The 21,229-nt window shown below is 51.5% G+C and overlaps 1 protein-coding gene across 1 annotated transcript; it reads left to right on the plus strand.

The window, feature by feature from the left end:
* Window positions 1-869: 869 nt before the first annotated feature.
* Fads3 (fatty acid desaturase 3) lies at window positions 870-19,698 on the plus strand. The gene is made up of 12 exons (XM_032891583.1): window positions 870-1,300; window positions 11,523-11,633; window positions 12,140-12,337; window positions 13,540-13,641; window positions 13,748-13,870; window positions 14,127-14,187; window positions 14,633-14,709; window positions 15,118-15,215; window positions 15,628-15,724; window positions 15,869-15,948; window positions 16,067-16,192; window positions 17,411-19,698. Exons 1-12 carry the CDS (start codon window positions 1,076-1,078, stop codon window positions 17,460-17,462), a joined length of 1,350 nt encoding a protein of 449 aa, XP_032747474.1. The 5' UTR covers window positions 870-1,075; the 3' UTR covers window positions 17,463-19,698.
* Window positions 19,699-21,229: the final 1,531 nt, after the last annotated feature.

The following is a 21,229-nucleotide window of genomic DNA, read 5'->3' on the forward strand; positions in this document are numbered from 1 at the left end:
CCTCACCTTTCTGCCCTGAGTCACACTAGGGTGGTGTGCGGGAGTCTGTTTTAACTGGCCCTCTAGGAAGTTCTGATGGATCTTCAGGTTTGCCAGTTGTGAAAGCTTTAAGGAACTGGATGTCTATCTCAAAGTAACAGGGTACAATTGGGAATGTAGTCACACTCTCAAGAGGATTTGAATTTAGTAAGTCAAAAACAGGACCCCATGAAGGGAGAGAACTGTGAGGCAGTTAACAAGCAAGCCACCCATTGCAAACTGGACCATTCTTTCATCTCATGAACTGCAGACCTCCAGGCACCAGTGTCATCTACTGCTCTTCTGCAGTGGCCAACCTGGGTATCCCCAATCCTGTGTGCAGCCAGAGGGGAGAAGCAGCCAACAGCTCCAACACTGCTTTAGATGGCTTCCTCATGTGCATGTTGAGGGTTTGTTGGGAGGTGAGGTCCATTGTTTGGAGCCTGTCGACAGTCACTCAGAGGTAGTGTCCTCATTTCTAGCCACCTGGGATGCATGGCTAAAGACCTGTGACGTCCCTAACTACATTTCTCAGCCTTTCAGGGCTCAGACTTGGGCTCCTCTCAGGCCCCTAGGGGTGCGCCTGAGCGCAGCGGCCTGCAGGACTCGGTGTGTGCTGGGTCCCCATCCCCCGCTTTCTCGGTGGAGCCCAGAGTCCGAGAAACTGGGGGGCGGGACAGTGCCCCGGGGGCAGGGCCGGGTGTGGTGGCCCCAGGCCCTCGAGGGTGGGGCGAGTCCCTTCGAGACACCGCCCTCCCCGGGCAGCCAATAGATGTGGAGGCGCCGCGCCTGGATTGGAGCGGGAGCGGGACTGGCCAGCGCGGGGGCCGGGACGAGGGGCGGGCGAGGCGAGCGCTGTCAGCGCGGTTATAAGGGAGGGAAAAGTTCCCTGCGCGGAGAGCCGGGCAGGCGCACGCTCGTACGGCGGCCGCAGCGGCAGGGCGGGGCCGGCAGGGCAGGCGGCGGCGGAGGAAGACCCCCGATTGCGACCTCGCCTCTCTCCGTCTCTCAGACCTCTGCCACGTACCGGGGTCCGGAGGACTTGTGCATAGCGGCCATGGGCGGCGTCGGGGAGCCCGGTGGGGGACCCGGGCCACGGGAGGGGCCCGCACCGCTGGGGGCGCCCCTGCCCATCTTCCGCTGGGAGCAGATCCGCCAGCATGACCTACCAGGCGACAAGTGGCTGGTCATCGAGCGCCGCGTCTACGACATCAGCCGCTGGGCACAGCGGCACCCAGGGGGTAGCCGCCTCATCGGCCACCACAGCGCGGAGGACGCCACGGTAAGCTAACCCACTGCCGGCGGGGTGGAGCCTGGTGCTAGCGGTGGGGAGGGAGATGTGGTTCATAGGCTCTGAGTCTCATTCCACCTGCGGACCTTAGCATCCTTTTTGCTCCTTCTGACCTTTGACCCCTACTCCCTACCTCCAGAGTTGAGATGGAGCCTGGGATAAGGTGGTCTCTTTCTTGCACGGAGGACCAGCTGTTGAGTCAGTCTGTGCAATAAATAGGTCTCAGGCAGGAATGGGCCCACAGAGGTGGGTGTGCCATGAGGGGCAGATTCTACTCTAGATAAGTACCTCCCTGTTGTACTGAGGGTCTCATCGCCGCTCCAAGCCTCTCAGACTATTATCTGATGCTTCCAAGAGCGAGGTGCAGGGCTGGGTCCCTAGCAGATAGGGATATGCCATCAGAGACTGGGGGCTGGGCAGCAGAGCTTGGGCAGGGCCTGGAGGTCTGTGGCTTATCCAGCATTTGTGTGGACTGTTCTGAGGGCCAGTGACTCACCTCTGCTGGGCTGGCAGCTACACGTGGGAAGACTTTGCCAGGCTGGGTGGGCCTCCATGGGAAGCACAGTCACCCCAGGCTCGGACTGGCCCCTGGGAACTCTAGCTTCCCATTCGCAGTCCATTTCTAGACAAGGAGGGATGTGACTGGCCTGAAGGACTGTCTGGCTGGAGCCCAGTGGTGAAGCAATTTCCCAGACCCTCAGTCCCACTCCATGGACAAAGGTTGAGACCGTATGCTCTGTCCTCAACTGTCCAAAACTGTAGGTTAGTCACATCGGGTACCAGGAAGATCATTAAGACTGGAGGGCATGATCTCTAGTGGAAGAACCTGGGGGCATCAGAGAAGATTCTCTGCGTCCCAGGACTTTACTGTCACCGTCCTTCTCCTGGATTCACTCCAGGCAACTGAGATAAGGTTCCTGAAAATCATCAACCTGTGGACCATACTGTGTGTGTGTGTGTGTGTGTGTGTGTGTGTGTGTGTGTGTACACGTACATGCGTGCGTGCGTGCATGTGCGTACCTTCTTTCTACCAGAGCATGATGGGCACGAGGTGCCACAGCCCCTCTCACTGAGCCCCTGTAACCCTGTGAGGATCATGTTATAGCATAGGACAGGATGCTGGGCAGGAGAGGAGAAAGATAGCAGAGAGCACTGCCTGCTTTTTCTTGCTTAGGGCCAGGCCTGTACAGGGGTCTCCTACATGGGATTCCTAACTTTATATTTTTTTTTCTTTTTTCTTTTTTTCGGAGCTGGGGACCGAACCCAGGGCCTTGCACTTGCTAGGCAAGCGCTCTACCACTGAGCTAAATCCCCAACCCCCTAACTTTATATTTAGCTCAGTGCCCTGAGACCTCTATCTAATGGTTTTACTGTAGCCACCATTTCGATTCACAGCCAGTAAGGTCTGTTAAGAAAACATCTCTCTGCATCTTGTAGCAGGGCTCTGGCTCTGCTACTGAAGGCGCTCCTCTCAACCTTAGCTTCTCCATTGGCCAGGTGGGGATAGCTAGGCTATATGGCAAGTCAGCCTAGGGCAAGACCACACCTCGCTCAATCATGCTACTCTGTCGTAGTTGTCTGTTCGGTAACTGCTTTTTAGAGTATATGTATGCAGACTGGAGAGTGCAGTGGGACAGTCTCAGCACTCCCAAGCCTTTTCTGGGTGAGCTTGTCTATCTCTGACCCTGCCTGTAATAGGAAGAGATTGCTATCGGCCGGCACCAGACATTGGGGGTAGAGTTGTTAAAAATACCTGGTGTACTCAAGTCTAAGGTTGGAAGGAGTCTAAGTTCAGAAGGCTTTGTCTGTGATGAACCCACAAGGAATACTGGGGGTTGAACCAATCCAGTGCCCGGTGTGGTCAAGTCTAGATGCTAGGTATCCCATCCTAGATCCTGGAGCTCAGGTTAAGGGTGGGATGTGGCTGCCCACTTGTATCAGCCCAGCCACCCATCAGCTGTTCTCATGTCCAGGCAACAGAAGCCTTCCTGCCAGGAAATTCCCAGAGTTCTTGTGCCATGAAGTCAGTTTGTGGCCATCCTGGGATACAGAGCCTGGTGCCCTAGGGAGAGTACTCTGGGCCCTGGGCCAGGTTTGTCTAAGAGTCATAGGCAACCCTGAGATGAGAAGAGGCAGCCAGAGAGGTCCAGCTCCTCCCAGTCTCGGAGGGCCACATACCAACCATCTACTGTGTGCTAGCTTCTAAATTCATTGCTTGTTATTGACGCTATTTCTTCGTCTTCAGGATCCCTAGCAGCAAGGCGGTTTGCTACTGCTCTCCCACTTTACAGATGAGAAAAGAGATTCAAACAAACAATGTACCTTGAAACAGTGGCAGCTGTGGGATCTGAATGCACAGCCATACTCTGCCCCACATTGCTTCCTCAGTAATGGGATTTCCTGAATGCACTGGCAACTATCTCCTGTGTGCTCTCCCCTCACCCCCTGCTTCTGCAGATGCAGCTATGAACAAAACATTTTTGGGGGAAGGAGTGTCCAACAGATGGATCAGCTAGAGTAAAGGCTCAGAGAGGGACCATTCCACCCATACCTAAGGAATACAGCATCGCTGCATCTGAGAGCAGTCATGGGGAAGGGGAGTCGAAAGGCAGACATGCCAAGCTCACTGGATATTTTTGTTCCTAGAAGGACTTTGGTTTATTCTAAAGAAGGAGGAGATTCCGGAAGGGCAGAGCAGGGAAACCAAAGGGTTCGGATGTATGTTTAAAAGGATCTCCAAAGGGCGGGATAGAACTTAGCCGGTAGATTGCTTGCCTTGTGTTCATGATGCTCTAGGTTCTGTCCTTAGTGCTGCATAAACTTGGTTGTAGTGTCATCTACTTGTAACCCCTGCAATTATGAGGTAGACCCAGAAGATCTGGAGCTCAAGGTCACCCCATGTATGAAGCAAGTTTGAGCCCAGCCTGGGACACATAGGACCTTGTCTTCAAATACAAGGATTCTTGGGGCTAGAGAAATAGGTCAGAGGTTGAGAGTTCATGCTACTCTCTTATAGAGGACCCAGGTTCCATTCCCAGCACCCACACTGGGTGGGTCACAACCCTTGTAATCAAGCTTCAGGAGAGCCAACATCTCTGGCCTCTGTGTGCACTGTCATTCATGTATACATATTCCCCACACACACACACACACACACACACACACACACACACACACACACACACACACACACACACAGATCACCTTTTAGAAGAGCAAAGCCTTTAAGGGAAGGTGAGCATCCTTGGCGAGGGAGTTCAGACCAAGTAACAGAGTAACTCAGCTCCAGTTACATGTGGATGTGGCCAGTGGTCAGGGATATGTGAATACTAGTAGGGACACTAGTAGGGGACATTAGAATTGGCTCTGTAAGCTGAGGATATGGCTAAGTAGTAGACTGCTGGCTGAGCATGCTCAAGGCCCCAGGAGTGAAAGTTTTAAAAAAGGAGCAAAACAACCCATTGAGTCCAGCCTTACGGGGCAGCACTCGGAGGTGGAAGCAGGATTGTGAGGGTTTGCGCATCATCTTCAGTTACACATTGATTTGGAACCATCCTGGACTATGTGAGATCCAGTATCAAAACCAAAGGATGCTCAGGTTACCTCCGTATTCCCTTTAGAGAAGGAGCTGACTTGTCCTTACACTGTGACTCTCTTTCCCCCTCAGTGTGACAGCAATAAGAGCGCTTTCATTTTGGATTCCCTGGGTGACCGGTTACCACGACTAATGAAGCCCTGCTCTCAGCTGGTGTGGTTATGGAGCAATTTCCCAGCAGTCCATGGTGCCCGTTAGGCTGGAGCACTGTCAGTCCTAAAAGAATCCAAACCCCAGCAGATTTGAGCCACCTGGCATCCACCTTCAGTGGCCCCTTGGGAATGACTTGAGCTAGAAGTAGGGGTGGCCAGCACCACCATCAGAGGCTGTGTCATAGTAAATTCAGCCAACAGTTTTTGGTTAGGCTTTGTTCTGAGAATGTTAGATATACTAATTTACTTAATTCTTCTAACAACCTTGTGAGATTGGGTCCTTTCTGCTGTGTAGATAAAAGAGTTTGGGAGCAGAAGATAGGCAGTGTCATGGCACCGTAAAACAAGGCCTTCATCCCTGGGCTTGAGAGGGAGGGTCTATGTCTGGATGGGAGCCGAGAGGGATGAGGATTATGGACTAGAATGCTCTGAGGCTTGGGAGACAGGGTGGCCTCAACCACCCAGCACCACTGCCCACACCCTGTGCCTACCAACCACACTGGCTGCTTTGAAAGTCCTACTTCAGCGAATAGTCATTTTCTGCAGCCTGAGTGGGCATTTGTTTTGTTTTGTTTTGAGACGGAATCTCATTACGCGTCTCTGGTTGTTCTAGAACTCAGTATATACACCACGCTGGTCTCAAACTCACAGAGTTCCATTGCCATCTCCCTCCTGAGTATTGAGAGTACAGGTGCGAGCCACCACACCTGACACTGGTCTCACTGTTTTACAGGTGTCCTCTGCGGGCCGAAGTGCCCGTTCTCTCCCTGTGAGTGGGAGTCAGGACTGTGACGGGCAGGAATGTAGAGTGCAGAGGTGGGAATGAGAGTGACCTCAGGGTATCAGGCAGCCTCCCCTCTCCTTTCCTTAGAGGGAAGTCCACGGGCTGCCTTTGGGTTTCTGATAAAAGAGTCAGGCCCCAGTGGTAAAGCCAGAGTCCAGTGAGAGAGGGAGGACTGTGTGCCAGAGGCCGGGTCATTTTCAGGTCTTTGCTGAGCCAGCAACATCTCGGAGGCCACAGGTTCTGGCTGACAGATCAAACATATTCCCACCATTCACCAGGACACCAGGGACGTCGAGGGGTCTGGGACAGTTTCTCTTAGGTTGGGTTTTACTGCACAAACTAGAGCCATGGGTCCTGGTTACAGAGCTGTGTCCCTGCTTCCTTGTCCTTGCCTCAGTTTTTCCATCTGTAATGAGGGTCACAGATAATGTTTCCTCACTGGGCCTCTCGAAGGCAGTGCTGGGGAGAGGGTGGCAATTGAGTGCAGGGCCTTGGTCCTTCCTGTCTCTCCTCCATCTGGAGAGCAACCGAGGCAGAGATAACCTAGAGGTATCCTTGGAGACCCTATGCCTCCCCTAGTAAAGGTATAAATGGGCAGCAAGTGTAGGCCTAGATTATCAGAGCTCCAACACCCCTCCGTGCTCACCCACCTTCCTGGCTGATCTGGAATATTCTCTACTCTTTGGCCAGAAACCAGGACTTCCTTCCTCTCCCTCGTGCCTGGGGTAAAAGGAGGTTGACTCCCCCACCCTCCATCCTTCCTGTCTCTTAGCCTGAGACTCAGCTGGTTCTTGACTAAACACATCACAGTTTCACTTCTCTACTCATACCTGCAGCCCATGGCTGCCAGCAGCAGGTGCATAGCAGGGCCCTGGGGGCACAGAAGAGAGTTGGTCAGTGGGGCTCGTGTTAGCCGTTAGGCCCCTTCTAAGTGCTTTACCCACCAAATCAGTTCTCCCAGCAGCCTGTGAGACATATGTTAATGTTTTCCATCTTAAGAAGAAAATGTGGATAGAAGAGTGGAGCGAACTTGTCTGGGGCTCCTAAATGGAATCACGGGTTCCATCTCTGCAGGAGAGCTGGCTCCAGACTGTACCCCACCTCCCAGACCCCAGTCAGCTGCTACATGGAGCTCACAGTGAGGCTGGGGTCAGGGCACAGGCACTGGTGGTCTGAACTTAGAGGTTTCCATATTCCGAGGGTGTGTGGGCATCATAGAGAGCAGATTCAAGTTCAAACCCCAGCTCTGCCACTGCAAACTCTTCCTCTGGGGCAGGTGTCTCAAGCAGGCTCACCAATGCTCACCTCAGAAGTAGTTCACAGCCCTGCCCTGGGAGGTGGGGAGGGCTGGCTCTTGTCTACGTACTATCTGTACCTGGAAACTTGCCAAGCCAGGTGTATCTGGAAACGGAGCCTGCAGGGGTCACTGGGTTGCTTTGCCTTTTTGTTTGTTTTGTTTCAGTTCTTTTTAGATTAAAAAAATTGTGTGTATGGGTGTTTTGCCTGCAGGTATCTATGTGCCTGGTACATATGTGTGCACATGTGTGCAGAGGTCAAAAGAAGGTGTTGAATTCTTTGGAACTGTAGTTACTGATGCTTGTGAGACCCCACATGTAGGTGCTAGAAACTCAACCTGGATCTTCTACAAATCAAGCCAGTGTTCTTAACCACTGAGCCACCTCTCTAGCCCATATGCCTTTTGATTCCAGCACTTTCTACCCACTCTTCTTATCTGAGACTTAATGAAAGATTTTCAATTTCATTCATTTTGACTCTTTTAAAATGTGTGTGTTGGGTGAGGTCACAAAGTTTGACATACATATACCTTAGCCTTTCTGAGTCTTCCCCTCTCCCTCACCCTTGGTCCTCGATCCTAGAAAGGACTAGTTCAGAGGTTCTCAACTTGTGGGTTGTGACTCCTTTGGGGGAGATGAATGACCCTCTCACAGGGGTGGTCACCTAGAACCACCAGGAAAACACAGATATTTACATTATGATTCATAACAGTAGCAAAATTATAGTTATGAAGTAGCAATGAAAGTAATTTTATGGTTGGGGCTCACTACAACATAAAGAACTGTATAAAAGGGTCACAGCATTAGGAAGGTTGAGAACCACTGGACTAATCCATATGACCCAGGCTAGCTTCCAGGAAGTCCCTTGCCGGTACTGAGTTTAGGGACCCACCTTATGGGTGCTTCCTGATAACACATAGTCTCCATGCCCACTCCACTCCCAAGGCCCCAGCCTTCTGTCCCAGGGTCTAGGGCCACCTTCTTGTCCCCTTCTCACCAGCTAAGCCCTGATCTACTCACTATGGAAATTTCAGACCTGGTCCCAAGGGACTCATACCTGCCCTATCACTTTATTGTGTTGAGCTGACTGGAACACCTTTGGGAGAGCCTGGTTCTGCTCACCTACCTACTATGCACACTTGTGCACACCTGTGCAGGAGGCTGTATCTTTCATATGGTGTCTATATGGGTTGTGACCCTAGGCATATTTCTAAGAGTCTGAGTTTTGTTGACATAGTGGGTGGCTCTATGTGTGTAAGAGGTTGGAGGGGGAGGAGGGAGGGAGAGAGGTGGGGGGGATGGAGGGAGGGAGGGAGGGAGAGAGAGAGAGAGAGAGAGAGAGAGAGAGAGAGAGAGAGAGAGAGAGAGAGAATGTCTATCTGTCTATCTGTCTTTCCATGCCCCAGGCTCTGTATCCAGACGGGGAAGTTTCAAATCACCACCAGCTTTAGGAAACTCTGGCACTTGATATAGCAAGGAAGAACCTTGAGAGTATTATGCTATGAAATGGGCTAATCACTAAGGTACAGATGCTTTCTCACTCCATTTGAGTGGGGTTCCTGGAATAAGGCTAGAGCCATGTGGAAGGAGGAGTTTAATGGGTATAGCATTTCATCTGGGGAAGAGGAGACAATTCTGGAGATAGATGGCTACACGTTGGCAGGAAGGTCCTGTAATATCCAGGACCTTACACCTAAGAGTGGTAAACTGAGGTGTGCTTTACAGCTAATAATAATAATCGTCGTCATCATCATCGTCATCATCATCATCATCACCATCATATGAAGGCTGAGGATGTAACTTAGTTGGTAGCATGCTGTCTGGCACCCACAGATTCCTTGGACTTGATCCCCAATGATCAAGTAGTGGTGGTGCACACCTGTAATCCCAGCACTCAGAGATGGACAAATCAGACGCTTAGCATCATCCTGGCTATGTGCGACCCTGTCTTAGAAACAAAGACAGCAATAAAGTTTGTGCTGAGCAGTCCCATTTCAGAAGGGTCCTGAAGTCAGGAAGTAGAGGCCGCTGCAGGAGGATGAACTGGCTCAAAGTCACATGAAAATGGGGTCAGCAGAACCCCAAGACCAATCCCCAGTGAGCCTGGGCCCAGGCAGCTTCCTGTGAAACCCCATTCTCCCGTCTCTCTGCCCTCTTCCTGTGTCCCCGCCTCTCCATCTCCAGAGGAAATGAGGGGCTATGCTTTTATAACTCTCATTGCTTAATGAGCCCCAGGGAACCAGGCAGCCTGAGTTATTTTGGAAAACACACCCTCCCTGCACCCCAACCCCTGCCTTGGGTCAGTGACCCTAGAGTAGACTGGATATAGCCTCTAAATAGATTCCTTCCTCCAAGGACTCCTCAGAAATGTCCTGGTAGTAACTATGGGAGTTACAGCCATTTTCAGCTTCATTTATTTTACAATTATTTTTATTACTTTCTCTCTCCCCTTTCTCTGTGTGATGTATGCATGTGGGAATGCATATGAGCACCCACATGTATGGGAAGTCGGAGGAGGACTATGGGCCTCCGGCTCTTTTACTCTCTATCCCATTGCCGAGAAAAGGTCTCATTGAATCTGGAGTCACACTGGTAGTCAGCAAGCTCCAGACATCCTCCTGTCTGTGCCTTCCCCCAATCCCTGCCCCAGCGCTGGGTTCCACACTCACACGGCTATGCCCAGACTTCTATCTGGGTGATAGGGATTTGAACTCAGGTCACATGCTTTCCCAGCAAGCGCTCTGCCCATTGAGCATCTTTTCAACCTTTTATTTTTAATAGACACTTAATAAGAGCCCTGTTCAGGGTCCAGTGAGGCATCTCAGCACCTTTCTACAGTGTACAATGATCAGGGTGATTAGCTCGGTGACTGCACTGGGGTGACTGTATTAACAAAGTCATTTCTGTTTCAACCTACACAAGCTGATGCAAGACAATAGGAGGCTCCTGTTCTTTGTCAGACTTTTGCAAAGGTATTTCCTTTAGCACCTTGGAAGGGCCCTTAATCTCCTTGCCCAGAGCCATGGGGACAATGCCATCCAGTCTCCCTCTCTGCTTTTGAAATTGCAACAGTAAAAGTCAGAAGAGCAGCTGTGACCAATAAATGGGCTAGATGTGCTAGCATATGCAAACAACGAATGGTTTGAGTAAGGCGGAAGAACAAGACTGAGACTGGAGGGATGAGGGGCCTGGCCACCTTCTCCTTATCGGCTGTCCTCTTGCCCTCTTCTTCCTGTTTCCTGTATTTCTCCTTACCCCTGACCAATTATTATAGACAGACACAGGAGTGTCAGGCTTCTCTGTACTTAAAGGAAATGACACGAGCTGCTGAGAATGGCAGACTGCTTAGTTAGCATCGCATGGAGGTCCTGTGTTCGGTTGAACACTCATGTGAACTGGGTGGGTGTGGTGGCGCATGCCTGTAGTTCCAGCACTAGCGAGACTGAGACAGGAGGATCAGTTCAAAGTCATTCTCTCCTGAGCTATTTAGTGACTTTGGGGCCATCCAGGGCTATATGAGACCCTGTTTCCAAAGGTTTAAAACAACTAATCAACTAAGTGTGATTGCTTAAATACCTTTCTTGCCTAAACCCAAGAACTCAATGTGTATGGCCCACCATTGATCCACCCCAAGTGGCTCTGAGGTCTCCAATGACAAACACACACACACACACACACACACACACACACACACACACACACACACTCTTTACCCACTGCTGTGTCAGTGAGAATTGGATAAAGTTAACATCTGTGAGCCAAACCTTATTTTATATGCTGTTAAAAAAAAAGGCTATGGCACACAGAAAGCTTTTCAGAAGGGCTAAACTTGTTCATGGATGGACTTAGTCTTTCTGGAGTTCTTTCAGGCATATTGAGAAAAAAACCAGTACTCGATGATGCAGACGGGGCATGGCAAGTGAGGGCTGTTAAACAGGGTACTTGGGGCCTGGGAGGACTAGAGAGGGCTCATAGGTAAGGCTTACTCTCCTGGTATTATGTATATGACTGCCCAATATCTAGTTGACTTTCTGTCTGACTGTTCTGTCTGTCGATCAACAGCCTTTTTCCCCCTATTTTTAAAATTTAGATTTATTCAACTTTTGTGTGTGATTGTTTGCCTGCTTGTATTTATGTGTAACACACGCATGCTTAGTGCCCACAGAGGTGAGAAGAAGGCATTGGATCCACTGAACAGGAGTTACTAGTGGTTAGGAACCAGCATATGGATGCTGGGAATCTAATCTAGGTCCTCTGCAAGAGCAACAAATGCTCTCTTATTCACTGTGCCATCTCTCCAGCCCCTCAATGGCTTCCTCTTCTTGTTTCTGTTGGTTCTTCCTGGGCGCTACTTAAGCTGTTCACTGATTTGTCTGTTCTCCTTCAGGATGCCTTCCACGCCTTCCACCAGGATCTCCATTTTGTGCGCAAGTTCCTGAGACCCCTGTTGATTGGAGAGCTAGCCCCAGAGGAACCCAGCCAGGATGGAGCTCAGAATGTGAGGGAACAGCTGGAGGTCTTGGGGACATTGCCTGTTGCCAGTATCAGCTTGTTCTGTATTATTATTGGGGGATGCAGGCTGGGGCTGGGGCTGGGGCTGGATCCCCCTTCCGGGCCACAGTCAAAGGTGAATTCATAGCAGTGTTCTGTAGAGGTAAGCGTTCTAAGCCTGACTTAGCTAGGAACTTGCCGTGGGTCTCCAGTGAGCTCTCTTTCTGCTCCAGACACAGTGGAAACCCAGTCCTCCAATGAGGATATTTCTGAGCTTAAAGGGGTTTCCTCTATTGGCTCTGATTTTTCTGCTTATCACCCACCCCACATCTTTGGGGCCAGGGAGAGACTTGGCCACAAGCTAGTTCCTCAGGCCGTACCTGTCTGGTATTATTGTTCCTCCATTTATCACCCAGCAGTGGGAAGTGGGGAGGCATAAGGAAGCAATGGTAAGTTTCTGGAGACTGTGGCAGTCCCTGCTTCCTCATTTGCTGGACGGCTTCCCTGCCACAGGCCCAGCTGATCGAGGACTTCCGAGCCCTGCGTCAGGCAGCAGAGGACATGAAGCTGTTTGAAGCTGATACCACTTTCTTTGCACTCCTGCTGGGCCACATCCTGGCTATGGAGTTGCTGGCCTGGCTTATCGTCTACCTCTTGGGTCCTGGCTGGGTGTCCAGTGTCCTTGCTGCCCTCATCCTGGCCATCTCTCAGGTAACTCTAAGACAGCGCAGCAGATGTGGGGTTCAGAACATGTGGAGACGCAGGACGGTTCTCTTATGAATGAAAGAATGGATTGGTAAATGGATGAATAGTGAATGGGTGAATGAGAAAGTGAGACGCCAGAGGCCCTTAAGATCCACCAGATCCAGAGTGCCACAGCCCTATGTGTGACAAGACTTGTGTAGGTGAAGAAAAGATAATCCTTTGCTGCCTGTCACAAAGGTCACAGTTAACACTCCTGTGACAAAACAGATTAGCAAGAGAAAAACGTAGAAAATTTATCTCATCATAGTCTTGTGTGACACAGAAGCCTTCAGATTAAAGAGCAAAGACCAGAGTGAGCCATCTATTAATATTTTTTAAAGTAGTATTTTTTAAAAGATGTATTTATTAATAACTACACTGTAGCTGTCTTCAGACACACCAGAAGAGGGCATCGGATCTCATTACAGATGGTTGTGAGCCACCATGTGGTTGCTGGGATTTGAACTCAGGACCTCTGGAAGAGCAGTCAGTGCTCTTAACCACTGAGCCATCTCTCCAGCCCTTTTTTTTTTTTTTTTTTTTTTTTAAAACATATATGTTCTGTAAAGCAGGAACAGCCTGTAGGAATGGGATCCAACACGGAAGGTCTGTGTAATGGAAATAGAGTGAAAGAATCTGAGGCAGTGGAAACAGACCGGCTCAGAATCCTGGCAAGGCGTCTGCTCAGTCTTCTTGACCTCTTTCTGAGGCCTTCTTCCTTCCCAGGTGTGGGATGGAATGCTTTTTGAAATGGGTCTGATAAGCTCTTATTAGATAAGATAGCCCTTCTTCATGGTCAGCGCCAAGGCAAAAGGGAAAAAGAAAGCAATGATTTCAGGCCTTGAGGAAGAAGAGCCCTTGTGTCTATGGCCTGCTTCAGGTAGGGTGGAGAATTGTAGGCTGTGTTATTTGCCTTGGGGGATCCAGGGGAGCAGGAGACAGGACACTGTGAGAAGAACAGAAAGTTTGCTTCTAAACCCATTATTCAGAGGCATGATGTTTCTAACCCTGACGTTTCGATGCAGGCGCACCACCAAACTCAGTCGCACTGGTCTGGGTAAAGAGGCAACTGGTTTCAGTAGCGCATGAAGCCCTAGCCGCGGGTTGACCTCTGGGGCCAGTAGAGACTGGCACCTTCCGCCTCTACTCTTGACCTGTTCTCTCCCCAGGCCCAGTGCTGGTGTCTGCAGCATGATCTAGGCCACGCTTCCATCTTCCCAAAGTCCAGGTGGAACCATGTGGCCCAGCAGTTTGTGATGGGGCAGTTGAAAGTGAGTGTGGACCTGGGTGGGCATCTGGGCTGGGTCTGTTCAAGTGTCACGGGCACCAAGTCAGATCACAGTCTGACACGACCCCTGAGATCCCTTCTCCCCACAGGGCTTTTCTGCCCACTGGTGGAATTTCCGCCACTTCCAGCACCATGCCAAACCCAATATCTTCCACAAGGATCCAGACGTGACTGTCGCACCTGTCTTCCTCCTGGGGGAGTCATCTGTGGAGGTAGGTGGGATGGGCCATGATGGCTCTCAAGAGAGGCCTGCAGCTGAGGGGACTTGGCAGGGCCTGAGACCTCATGCTTGCTCCCCAGTTCATCCTGCGGTCTAGCTCTAGCCCCAGCCCTTCCCCCATCTCCTAGCCACCTGAGGATGAGTGGCTCAGTGGCTAGAATCTAGAGTTGCCTTTGACCTTGGCCTCAGCCAGCCCCCTGATCTTGGCCTGGAGAGCTGTTCTCCCCAGCCGACGCCTGTCTCCACAGTATGGCAAGAAGAAACGCAGATACCTGCCCTACAACCACCAGCATCTATACTTCTTCCTGAGTGAGTACCTACTGGCCCTTAGGGGTGGGTGGGAATGTGACAGAGCTGAGCCTCAGCCTATGCTGCCATCCTGAAGGCTCCCAGCCACCTTCTGCTCTGACTGTCCTCTTTCCCACCCTCCCTAGAGTCCCTTTGCCCTCAAGTGAGGGTTGTCCAGAGTCCTAAAGTATTTTGTAATTGCCTCTGCAAACAAGGACAGGGTAGACTCAAGGGCAGGAATGTGTAAGGCTGGCTCCTTACCTACACAAGGGACAAGGGAGGTGGGAGACAGGGCCATGAGCCAGCCAGCAAGGGACTGAGTATGAATAGGGCCTTGTGGGAACTGTGAGCTCAGCTCAGTGTGAGGTCAGCACTTATGTCCTCTGGGTGTTCCTCCTCTTCTCCACCCACACCACTTGGGTAGCCCATCCCTGTTCCTGCATGCCCTTATGCTCCCTTCTTGCAGTTGGCCCACCGCTGCTCACCTTGGTGAACTTTGAAGTTGAAAATCTGGCATACATGCTGGTGTGCATGCAATGGACGGTGAGTGGGTACTGCTCGGGGAGCATGTAGCTTTCTAGGAGAGGGCTTCAGGGGACAGCACTCTCTATCCCTGAGTGTGAACGAATGAGTGTATATGTGTGTGCACTGGTGTGATTTGTACGTGCTGTGGAAGAGCCCCCTTCCTAGGTAGAATCACTGGATTGACTGCCAGGCAAATGTGTCTCAGGCACAGGCTTCCCTAGTGCACCCTTCAAGGCCACTGCCATGGTCAGTCCTGCCTGTTGATAAGGAGGGGACCCTTATTTTTCCTCAGCCATAGTAGCAGGAGCCCATTGAGGGACAGAGCCCTGAAGCAAATGGGAGTTGAATGAGCCCAGCCCTTCCTCCTGCCTCCCAGGTCCCCCAACCCATGGAGGCCACTCAACACTGCCTCTGTCCTCCTCGTAGGACTTGCTGTGGGCTGCCAGTTTCTACTCCCGCTTCTTCTTGTCCTACTCCCCCTTCTATGGTGCCACTGGGACACTGCTCCTCTTCGTTGCTGTCAGGTATGGCCAGATTCAGAGTTACAGGGGGTGGGGAGGTCTCACACAGGTGGCAGGGGACTTTGACCACGGCCCTCCATGTCCTGCCTGCTGTCCCTCTGCAGGATGGATGGCAGTACCACCTCTTCAGGTGGCTAATGCGCATAATCAAACACTAGCAGAGGGGCCAGACCCTAGGGCTGGCAGGTCTGAGGACAGAAGCTTGGCTTGGTCATGGCTCTGTGGGTGACCCTCTTGAGAAAGGTTGGCCTGGGCTTAGCCTCACTAAAGACACTGCTCTATGAAATTTCTTTAAATGCTAAGGTGGGAGCAACTAGGTACTCCCATGGTATAGATGGGCCCAGGTCTGGGTTCAGATGCATGCCAGCTTCCACTCTGAGCTTCATGTGGAGTGGTACTGAAGCCTTCTTCACAGGGTGCTGGAGAGCCACTGGTTCGTGTGGATCACACAGATGAACCACATCCCCAAGGAGATTGGCCACGAAAAGCATCGGGACTGGGCTAGCTCTCAGGTAGGTACTGAGGAGCCTGGTAGGAGGGTATCCCAGCTGGGGAGTCATAGACTGGGAGGGATCAGGCTCGGCTGAGGCTGCCAGGTGGTGGGGTCAAGGTTCTAAGCCAACCTCTCTCGCTTGTACCCCTCCTGACCCTGGCAGCTGGCAGCTACCTGCAATGTGGAACCTTCTCTCTTCATTGACTGGTTCAGTGGGCACCTCAACTTCCAGATTGAACACCAGTGAGTGTGGCCTGGAGGGCTTGCTGGGTATGGGGTGACTCTGTGGGGTCCCTGGAAGATGTGGCCTGGGTGGGCTCCCTCTGGTGGTTCCCTACTCAGATCTGGTCTGCCCTTCCAGCCTCTTTCCCACGATGCCAAGGCACAACTACCGGAGGGTGGCCCCCCTGGTCAAGGCATTCTGCGCCAAGCATGGTCTACACTACGAGGTGAAGCCCTTCCTCACCGCCCTGGTGGATATCATCGGGTAAGACTACACTGGGCCCCTCAGGTTGCATGTCCTAGTTTCTTCCAAGGCTCTCTCCTGACTAGGTCAGCATCTTCTGCACCCTTGTCCTCTGAGGGGGCCCTTCCTAAGAACTGACTTTCTAGAGCTTTCCTGATTAGCCAGTGCTCCCCTTTCCCCACAGCATGGAGGGCTCACATGGCAGTGAGTCTGGCAGTCTGAGAGGCTGTGTCCCGGGAGCTAGAACTTACGTTCTAGTTGAAGAAACAGAAAGCAAGCAGTGTAGGCCTGGGGAGAAGGGTTAGTAGGTAAAGTGCTTTCCTTGGAATTGATGAAGACCTGAGCTCAGACCCTCAGCAACCCATGTAAACATCCAGGAATGACGGCATGTGCCTGTAAGCCCAGTGCTGGGAGGCAGAAACAGGGATCCCTGGCACTTACGAGCTAGTGAGCTCCAGGTTTAGTGAGGGACAACACATATGCATACATTGAGTGGGACGAGAGGGAGTGTTAGTGGTTAAACAAACACGCGCTGTTTAAACGAGTACATGACAGAACTTGAGAACCATTTTAAAAACATAATGAGAATGAGAACTAGGGTGGGGGCAGGACAGGGGGTGCAGAGGGCAGGCGGAGGGTGTAGTGTTGTTCATGGCATAGCAGGCGTAAAGTATGGCGAAGACGGTGTGTGAGCAGAGGCGAGAAGCAGAGAGACAACTGGTCACTGGGTAGAGGGGACCTGGCTGAAGAGTACTCCAGATAGAGGCCCTGCAGAGGTCCCTGGGGTAGGAGCGCGCTGAGGGCCACTAAGTGCTTGTACTTGTCCAGGCCGTGATGAGTGGGCTCAGCCCCCAGGAATAGCCTTGGAAGTAGGAACAGAGGTTGGATACTAGACCTGCAGACAGCTAAATATTATTCTTTTCCTGGCTTCTGTGCTTATCTTTGGCATCCTGATGGAGTAGCTTCTGTGTCCCACGTTTTTGGGTTACAGAGCCCAATGGGGAGAGGCAGAGGAGCGATGGCCAGACCCGCTGAGGCTCAAACCCGACTTGGCCACCTGCCATGCACCTCCTTGTTGCAGTCCAGATTCCACTCTGGTTAATGAGTACCTGGCCCCACACAGCTGCCTGTCCCGGGGGATGGGAACTCAGAAATGTCTTCACTGGACACTTCTTATGGGACACAGGGGGATGCTAATGCCTTCCAGTTGAGTCCCTGATCCCCATCCCTACCTCTCAGGTCCCTGAAGAAGTCTGGCGACATCTGGCTGGATGCATACCTCCATCAATGAAGGCAGCACCCTCGTGGGTTGTGAAGGGGGTAAGGGTCCAGACTCCAGCAATCACCAAGTCACTGGGCAAGATTGACAGCCATCCTCACCCCCTGCTGGGGCAGCCTGTCCGCCTGCCTGGTCCTGCTGGCTTTCCTCAGTCCTCAGCATTTTCTGTTCAGGAACCCTATGGCCATGGCACATGTCCAACAGGACCAGGGGTGGAGGGAGCATACTTAAAATGACATGGTGAGCATAGCATGTTTTCCCAGAGCAAGGATTGGAGGAAAACTTGTTATTTTTATATATAAAAACAAAACAAAACAAAACAAAAAATCAGACTCATGGAGCCAAGTGTTGGATTTTCATGGATTTTGGAGCCAAATCTGCCTCAGGTGGAGATGGGATGGACTGTAAGGGTTTCCCTTCCACCCTAAGCGCTCTGGGTCATGGAGGCAATAGCTACTCCATCTTGGCTCTACTCCTCCATGGCTTGTTCGTACATTGAGCAGCACTCCAGGGTGAGCTATGTATCCAAGGGCCCAAGGTTAAGGATCACACCTGCAGGAGCCTGGGTTAGGGGATGGGAAAGCCTGTTTTGTCTGTACTGGCTTCCTAAGCCCTCTCTATGCAAGAGGGCCCAGTAGTGGGAGCTCTGCTAGACTTGGCACTGCACCACAGTGGTCGTGCCGAGCAGGTAGCAACTCGAGTGTGGTCGTTCTGTCCCCGAGTCCTTGGAATCTACCGACTGTTTCTTGAGCAGGAGCTAACTTCCCACTTGGCCTCAGGATCTTCATCTGGACAATGGGTACAGTTGACAGTTGACTGCACCTGTCACCCTTTGAACAGCTCCAGGTGGAAATTTCCCTTTATCTTGGTTCTCTCCCCAGAGTGTTAAGGATGTTCCCTTCTCCTCAAGCTAAGCACGCCAGTCTGGAAAGGCATGCATCCCTTCCCTAGTGCTAAAAAGAAAAGAAAAAAAAAATCAAACTCAGTGCTGTAGGCATACTAAGCAAGTACTCCACTACTGACCTAAAGCCAAGCTCAGTGAGGAAGGGGAGGGACAGTGGGTCCTTTCAGCTCCAGCACCGACACCCCATGGCTCCAAGCTGGGCTGCAGAGCTTCTTTAAAGAGGTTTCGGCAGCTTTAGGCTGTAGCAAATGCAGCAGAAATGCCAAACTGGGGTCTCCTGTAGGAGCTGAGGCCTCACCACCAGCTGTAGGGTCGACCCCACCCTCGCTGCACTCCCTGTGACCTCCTTGTCCAAGGAAGTACCAGTAGAAGCCTCCTAGGGGAGCTAAGGTCCATCGTGTGCTGGGTCCTTACCTTGATCCACTCCACTTAGCTTCCACCTCCCTTTTCCTGGGTTTAGGTGGATGGGGATAAGTCATGTATCTGCTAGGACTTAAGGCTGCCTGACCTCAAGGGAGGAATTCAAGTTCTTAAACCCAAAGTGACGAGAAATAAAATGGAAGCCCTAGGAAGGCTCTCAGCAAACGGCTGGGCTCATACGTGTATTTAAAAGCTTTATGTGTGTGATCCCGTTGCCTCTGGGCTGTTTTTTCCTTGAGACAAGCTCTTTGCTTTCTCTGGACTTTATTTTCTTCCTCAGGAAAGGACCGAAGATCCCTTGAAAGGCACTTCTAAGCCCTGTACACATACTTGAAATCCAAGGTACTTAAGCTGAAACAGGAGGATGGCAAGTTCAAAGGCAACCAAGGCAACTTGATAAAATCCTGCTTTGAGATGCTAATAATAAATAAATATTTTAAGGGTCCAGGGAACGTCACTCAGTAGGAAGACTTCCAGCCTGTGTAGGCCCTGACCGAGTTCAAGCCTCCCGACCCCCGACCCCCAACACACTCCTATTTCATGCCTCGAAGCAAATTTCTTCTACCTAGAGTATGTCACACTGTCTATACCTCTGTTTCCACTGCAGGAAGTCCCTTTTCCCATCCCTAATTTAATGATCCTAGTATCACATAGGTATGGCCAATGGGGGTGGGGGTGGGCATCCCCTCGACACGTCGTCTGGCAGCACTTGGTCTCCACTGTGGCAAGATCAGATTTCTGTCGGTGTCTCTGGCATGCCTAGGGACATGTCCTGCTCAGAGGACTCACCCAGCCTGCAGCATCACCCACGGGTAGCCACATGACAGCAGTGTGGACTGTGTTTCATGCTGCCCCTAGTGGTGGGCACGGGGAGTGTGCGCTCTCCCTCCAAATCCAGTTATCCAATAAAATACCCTGCCGAGACCCCTGCCTTTAGGTCTCTTCCTTCTGCTTGGAGCCCATTACTGATAGGTCATCTTTGTCCCATCTTCCCCTGTCATCTATGCTATTGCTCCTGGCAGTGGGTCACTCCCACTCAGCTGAGTCCTTCCTGTAGAGATTATAGACCACACTTATTAAGGGGACAGGAAAAGGCCTTGGCAGTACCTTTGAAAGACCCTACTGTCTCCCTTTCTACTTTCTATAACTGAAAGCTTCCAGAGGGAAGTCGCAGCTCGTTTGTTCTTTCAGTCGACCAATAGCTAAGAGACTGCAGTGGCCAGCTCACATGAGCCAGCCTCTGCCTTTGAGGGTGCGGCTGCTAGTGTGGAGATAAAGGCCTTGCGAAAGGACGATGTGTAAACATACTGTGTCCTTAAAGGTGTCAATATTTTCCAAGCCCTGCTTCCTGGTACTAGTTCTTTTAGGCATTATTAGCTCTTGGACCAAATGGTTGGAAGAAAAACCCAAGTGCCTTCCAAATCCAAAGAAAATAGCCTTGATGCTGGCAGAAGGCCGTGGGGCCTCTGTGATGTGTTAAGACGCTGGGTGGTTTTGTTTCATTTGTCTGTGGAACCAGTCAGGCTAGAAATGTGCAGTCCTGTCAATCAAAAGAACACCAGTGTCCAGAACCTGTAGCAAGTCTTTTCCTCCAGCCCATTCACAGGTCACCAGATGATCTGCTGCTGTCTGGCCTGTCTCACAGCAGATGTCCTCAGTACAGTCCTTTCCAAACCAGCATAGCCAAGCCAGCTGAGCCGAAATGGGCCAAAGGCACGGTAGCCCAAGTGGCTGTAATCTCTGTCCCATACCTTCTTGCCTGAGGCCTTCCCTTCCCTTCCAGTGGCCCCTCGGGCTCCCATGGGGTCAGCTGAGCATATTAGGAGCTAGTCAAGCTGCTGATCACCTCTGGCCTTCCAGTTACACACACAGATAGACACGTACAGATGTGTAGGCTGCTCCAGCAGCCCCTGAGATGCCTGAGTCTGGTGTCTGGCGTCTGGCGTCTGCTTACACTACCTCAAAGATGGTAGGGTGTTTTATTTTTTTCAGTAGCATCCCATTCCTTGTCATTTCCTCCACTTGGACTAACTGCCCCACTGCCTGCCTCTACCCATGGGGCCTCCTGGACAGTATGACATTTGGCATGATGGGGGAAAGGGGACGAGATGGATAGAAGCACGAATTCCCCACGCATGCTCTGACTCATCTGCTATCACTGTGCTGCCTCGGGGTGAGTATCTTCCCCTCTCTGGTCTCAGCTTCTTGGCCTGTGAGATGTTAGGGTCTCATTAAGCTAGGCTTTGAATATTAGAGAGGTCCATGACTTTGTCAGGGGACAGAATGTACCCCACAACTTTGGGGATATTGGTCAAGAGCCCCTGAGGGTTGAGTTGAGCACTGTAACAAGAGGAGCAGAAATGGAGGTCCTCTGCTCTGGACTTTAGGGGGTGCTCCAGGCAGGAGCTAGGAGGATGTATGGGAGTCGGTAAGGTAGTTATCACAGAGAAATTAC

Source organism: Rattus rattus, chromosome 2 (assembly GCF_011064425.1).
Source record: "Rattus rattus isolate New Zealand chromosome 2, Rrattus_CSIRO_v1, whole genome shotgun sequence".
NCBI lineage: Eukaryota > Metazoa > Chordata > Mammalia > Rodentia > Muridae > Rattus > Rattus rattus.

What these genes read in the sequence shown, in the direction of transcription:
- Fads3 (XM_032891583.1), top strand. Translation starts at nt 1,076, where the DNA reads ATGGGCGGCGTCGGGGAGCCCGGTGGGGGACCCGGGCCACGGGAGGGG. An exon ending in GCCAGGATGGAGCTCAGAAT is followed by an intron (nt 11,634 to 12,139) that starts GTGAGGGAACAG and finishes TCCCTGCCACAG; the next exon opens with GCCCAGCTGATCGAGGACTT. An exon ending in TCATCCTGGCCATCTCTCAG is followed by an intron (nt 12,338 to 13,539) that starts GTAACTCTAAGA and finishes TTCTCTCCCCAG; the next exon opens with GCCCAGTGCTGGTGTCTGCA.